Source organism: Clupea harengus, chromosome 16 (assembly GCF_900700415.2).
Source record: "Clupea harengus chromosome 16, Ch_v2.0.2, whole genome shotgun sequence".
Classification (NCBI taxonomy): Eukaryota; Metazoa; Chordata; class Actinopteri; order Clupeiformes; family Clupeidae; genus Clupea; species Clupea harengus.
Genome location: NC_045167.1, coordinates 7,104,336 through 7,110,201, shown reverse-complemented (window position 1 = coordinate 7,110,201; position 5,866 = coordinate 7,104,336). Strand labels below are relative to the sequence as shown.

The window sequence follows — 5,866 nt, the reverse complement described above, 5'->3', positions numbered from 1 at the left end:
TTAAACTGTTTGTTAGGCTCTTTATGAAGTCACTAGGCCCGTGAGTCACTGTTGTTAATGTTGTTGTTGTTAAGTTGGCATCTTGTCAGTTGTGTGTGTTACGCTATTAGGAGGAGCACTGGTTTTACACTGCTGCGCTTTTGTCTATATGTCTCCCCTATAGGCTGTGTCATGCTGGTGCTGTGAGCGCTGATATTGGGTTGGGCCGATCTCTCTCTCACTCTCTTCCCGTCCGCCCTCGCTGGCAGACACCGGGCAGCTCAGCGTTGTGCCTTGCTGGCACACTGCGCTTTTTGTTTATAGTTTGAACATGCTTTATTAGTTAATCTTTAAGCACTTTACCCCCTGTGGGTTAATGCTTTGTTTTCTTTATATTCTCACACAATCTCATTGTCTTTTGTTTCTGGTTCTTTTCCCATCAGTTATGTGTTGTCAGGGTTTTCTTTCTGTGAGTTAGGGAGAGTGTATGTGTGTATGGCCATTTCCCCCCTATAGGCAAGTCACTGTGGTATTTGCTCTCACTCATGTTATATGACATTACAACACTCTCATTTATCTCTTTTTAATTCATCCATCAAAAGTGGTGACTGTTTATCCTTACAATTCCTCAAAATAATGTGATATCTACATCAGAAAGCATTCTTTTACATTTGTGCACTACTTTATGTTACATTCAGGTTATATTAAAAAAGTACAGTTAAGAATAAAAAAAAAAATGGTGCATGGCAACTCATAACGCCTTGTCTGTCACTAGTTTGTTCCATAGTCTGTCCCAGAATACCTCCTGTTGGGCCGGGTCTTGAGGCCAGTCTATGTAAGTCCTGGTCTTGACCAGTCGGGCCAGCCTGTGGTGGGCAGAGAGCAGGTTAGAAGGGATCTTCTCCAGAAACACCAGGATGAGCACATCCCTGTGCTCCACCTGCAGCCGGTAGGTGCCTAGTCGCATCTCCAGGGAGCACCAGTTGCTCCGCAGGAAGTGGCGGCTGACCAGGCAGAGGGTGCGGCGGCTTCTGTAGAGACTGTCGGTTATATTCTCCACAATATCCTTTCCCAGCTGAAAGTCCCTGCTGTGCAGGCAAAGGCGCAGGAATGGGGGCCCTCTCTGCTCCAGGTTGGGCAGGAGTTCCTCCATCACCCAGCGTTCATCTTTGCCACTGTAAGATACAAAGGCATCATAGAGATAGCGCCCTCTGGTGTTCTGGTGATGTAGTGCCTCATTCAACCAGCCGTGCGTGATGTAGTAGAAGGCCAGCAGGTAGTCTCTGGCCAGCTGATGCAGCAGCACAACCAACATAAACAGCAGGAGGAAGCATGATGTGCTGACAAAGAACACAAACCCCACATCCAGACTGCAGAGGGCCTGGCCATAGCTGTCCAGGTCCTGAAGCCCATCCTCTGATATGCAGCTCAGTGGTTCATTTTCATAGGAGAACATAAACACTTCTGCTTGTTGCTGATTCCTTGCCCAGCAGAGGAACCAGGCATCGTCACAGGTGCAGCGGAGTGGTGTTTGATAGATGAAAGCAAACTTCAGGCTGGTCAGGTGCTCAAAGAAATCTGTGGTCAAACTGATCTCTGTTTCTTGAACTAGGGAGAAATACTTCAGAGAGGTCATATCCAGACTGAGGTCTCCCTCCAAAGAATCCAACCAGCACTGATACAGACTTAAGCTCTCTAGTTTGGTCAAGTTGTGAAACATGAGACTCATGCCTGGCTGATTGACAAAGTTGACTTGTACGAGGTCTAGACTCCTTAAGTGCACCAATCTGTTCAGACCAGAGAGGTTTTGGACGGTGTTCACATGCCACTGACCAAATGATAAAAAGACCACAGACGTGAAGTGACTGATAGCAACAGTATAATCAGGCGCACAAAGGAAGAACTCAGCTGTAACGTCGAGTTTGGTAACAGATTTAAAAAAACGTCTCTCACAACCCCATAAAACAATCTTCTGGCCTGAGAGTGAGAGATTCAGGCCCATGTCTGGGGCGCTGTCATCAGCGATGACCAGAGTCATGGGGCGCACAGCAGACGTAATGGTGAGGTCAGACAGCTGGCGAGGGAAGCCGCCGAAGATGAGACTCAAGTTGAGGACCTGCATGCCAGAGTGCTCAGAGTTGGAAAACATCAGATTGCCAAGATGGAGAACCCTGAGGGAGGGGAAATGAGCGAAAGAAGATGCTTCAAGGTGCCTCAGTGGATTATTTTCAATGATCAAGATCTCCAGGTTTTGAAGTCCAAAAAAAGTGTTTGTTGTTATTGCAGAAATCCGATTCCCTCTAAGCTCCATGTGCCTCAACTTGCTTAAGTGTGTAAAAGCAAAGTCTTTGATGGTTTGAATATGGCACCCTCTGAGGTGTAATACTTCCACATTTACAAGACTTGAAAATAATTCAGGTTTTATGAGAACCAAATGTGCTTTAACATTTAGATTACGCAGCCCACTCAATCCCTTAAAAGCAAAATCTTCAATTGTTGAATTACCAATCCATAAAATCAGATTTGTTAGATTTCTCAGGCCTTGTCCAGATGTGAAGTACCGTGTTTTCATCTCAGGGAGGATATCAGCCTGTAGCCAAAGTTGCTGCAAATTATAAAGCCCCTCAAATGCAAAGTCTTCAAGCTGAATATACTTCGCTGTCAGATCCAGGAAATGTAGGCGACTTAGGCAGGCAAATTGGTTGGTTCTGAGTGTCAGGTCCTGTCCAGTAGTACTGTAACGGAAAACCCTCAGTGATGAGAGAGAAACAGGAGTTTTACAGAGAGAAACCAGAGATCTGTCTTCTTTACGAGTGCTGCCCTGACCACATTTTGTAAAGCTAAAGATCCTGAGATTTTTTAAGGTGGATATGAAGCTGAGATCAATGTTTGTTAAATTCTGCCCTTCAAGTGTGATTTCTTCCAGCTTGTTACATTTCTCCCCAAATGATTCAGAGTACTGTTGTAACGTATTGAAACGCAAACTGATATGAGTGACAGAGAGGGCAAATACAATTTCACAGATAGATTTGATGTTTATCTCCTTCAGACTGAACTGTATCTGATCAAGTTGTTGGATACCAGAGTGTAGGAGTTGAGTCTGGAGCACATCATCCATTGGCATGTTTAAAAATGATATCTTGTCTAAGTATTTAAAAGCATTTCTTTCTATTTTCTTGACATGTGGAAATGAAAACCTGACATCCTTCAGAGAAGGAAACTTACTCGGGCCATAGCTGCAATTTGGAGTCGTTAAACTCTCTGCATCCATTTCGATACTTAAATATTCGAGGGAGGCTGAAAAATACGACAATTTACAGAAAAGCTCTGAGAAGTCGTCATTGCCCTTAACATCAAGCCTTTTCATGTGACTTAGTCCATCAAACACATCTGCTGCCATTTCCGATAGAGTGTAGTTTTGAAGTTTCAGTTCCTCCAGAATGTGCAGATCATTAAATACCTTAGATGGGACTGATGCTTTGCAGCGTTCTGGGCAAGCCATGGAGAGCAGGTGTAGTTTGGGCAGTCTCCTGAAGGCTCCTGGGAGGATTGCAGACAGACAGCCGAAGATATACATGCTCCTGAGACTGTGAAATTTGGTGAGAACATTAGGCCGAAGTGTTGATCCATGACCTACCCACACACAGAGAACGTTGATGTCTCTTGGAACTGTGGAAAGTTCCAACGCCAAGTCAGAAACATTCAGACAGGCAGCTGTAAGCTGACTACGTGGGCACAGGCTTGTTCCTTTGATGGAGAAATGTGGATATGGTGAGGCCTCCTCCAGCACAAGGCATTTCGTAGACATCCGGGCAAAGACACAGAACACATCCACAGCCACAAATAGAAAAGAGTAGAAAAATGCCATTTTCTGTGAATTTTCCAAAAGCGAGACCAGATCACCTGAAGAACATGCTGTCCTCTCCGACTGAACTTGTGATCAGCGAGAAAAGGTTCTAGGCTGGACCCAAATGCATACTGTGTACAAAGAAGGCGTGTGCAACTAAAGTCATTGCAGCAAGAATAAATGGGTGAGTGGGTGCCTCTGTAGACTTATATGCTATATATGGAGAATGACTTAGCACAGGAAACTGAAAAATATCTTTGGTGGTCATTATAGCTGGAGACTTGCAGACTGAGGCTTGCAACCACAGCTTGTAGGCGCCATGCTAGCACTTCACTTCCCATGCGAAGATTTGAGTTTTCAGTCATTTAAATCTGATCTACACCATGGCTGGAGCTGTTCTGGCAATGCTTAAAGTGGCATTATGCAGTAATTGTACATCAGGATTAGGGTTAGGATAAGCAGTTTTACCTTAAAATAACAGCTTTAAAAAAATTGGGGCGCTACAATGACTTTTAATATGGAGAATCGCCTCCGTGCCATTGCCATACCAGGGTCCATAGACTTATTACTGCTAAAAGTAGGTTTGCCTGAAGCCGCCAGGTTTCTACTGTCTGCCGAACTAGTAAGTAGCTTATTTGCCGTCTTGCTTTGTCTTGTGTGTTGCACTTGCTTGATGTTTGACTGTGTTAGGACAGTTGTTGACTAACTAGTTTGTCATAATGTCAGTCAGCACATTTCAAGAGATTTCGTTAGTTTTAGCCGCTAGCATATTTTGTTAGCGATTAGCAATTGTTCCGTTATGCTACTTTAATAAAGAGGATATTAGCATATAAGTACAGACCATTCATAAAGGCTAGTTGCATTAACAAAATACACTTACCTACTCAATAATAGGTTATGGGCCTAATATCTTGTTTTCCCCCCATTATCATTCCATTATTATGTGTGTTTTAGAAAAGCATTATGGAATGCAAACCCATTCGACATTATGTGATTGTAGTTGTATCATTTATTTATAATTTTTATAACAGATACGGAAATGCTCCTTTTCATCTAGATTTTTGTGTATGCCCATTTCCCCCCTATAGGCTATTCATTGTGGTATTTGCTCTCACACATGTTATATGACTGTCACCTACAGGCCATAAGGTGACATTACAACACTCAGCGTCATTGTCAGACCAGCAATGCGATTAACAAGTTGGTATAAGTAACAAGTAAAATAATAGTTTCATTATGTATATAGACATTATATTTACAGCTCTTGGTAGCATATTTGTTAATGTCACAACTAAGTTGCAAATACACGGTTAAAGGGGTTTTGGGGAGAGAGCAGGGTGGTCCTCAATGGGCCTCTATTTGGAGGCTCCAGGCCCAGGGGGGCATTGCACCGCCTTTACTTACTCCATCAATTTCAGACAAACTGGATGGGCTTAGGTGTTACAGAGAAACACACAGGAAATGCTGAATAGATCTACAAAGGCAATTTATTGTTTTTGACATGTATTATAACAGATACATACAGATAAAACACTACAAATCCGAAAAGTGGGGGCACATTCTCACACTCTCTCACCTCTTTCCCCCCTAAGTCTCCTCATTTCTTATGCTGTGCCTTTGTGCATGTAAGGATGGTGCATAAAATGGTTGGCTTCGGTGGGATGCTTGATCCCATGGCTTGGACCAGGGCCCTGCGCAACATAGGGTGACTGCATCTGCCGGTGCCCTTGGTCCATAGTCAGCAGCCTATCCTCCAACGACTGCTGAAGCCCTCTTGCGTGCAGTGGGTCTGCTGGAAAATAAATTATTATCACGATTATTTTAATCAACATTGAAATTACAATTATTTAACACGAGTATTTATTAAGTTTGGAAACAATTGCAGTCCTACCCTGTTGGTTGAAGAACCAGGTTGAAAAAGCTGATCTGGTTGGGAGTGTTCATTTTCCTCCTGCACATCCTTTCCATGGCTCAGGTCCAATGCCTACCAATCGACAACATCAACCTGGTCTAGGTTGCTTCTAGAGCTAAAAAATCAAT

The 5,866-nt window shown here is 43.5% G+C and overlaps 1 protein-coding gene across 1 annotated transcript; it reads right to left on the bottom strand.

Annotated features, from left to right (window-relative positions):
• Positions 1–556: 556 nt before the first annotated feature.
• On the bottom strand, positions 557–2,290 carry LOC105892321 (toll-like receptor 13). The gene is made up of 2 exons (XM_031583353.2): positions 1,946–2,290; positions 557–1,714 (listed from the first exon to the last, which is right to left on the bottom strand). The coding sequence occupies exons 1-2, from the start codon at positions 2,288–2,290 to the stop codon at positions 731–733; spliced, it is 1,329 nt and encodes a 442-aa protein (XP_031439213.1). The 3' UTR covers positions 557–730.
• Between the last annotated feature and the right edge of the window lie 3,576 nt (positions 2,291–5,866).

Coding starts and splice junctions, on each gene's coding strand:
- LOC105892321 (XM_031583353.2), bottom strand. CDS start 2,290: ATGGAGCTTAGAGGGAATCGGATTTCTGCAATAACAACAAACACTTTT. Junction 1,715..1,945: donor CACTCTCAGGCCAGAAGATT/GTTTTATGGGGT, acceptor TTTGTCAATCAG/CCAGGCATGAGTCTCATGTT.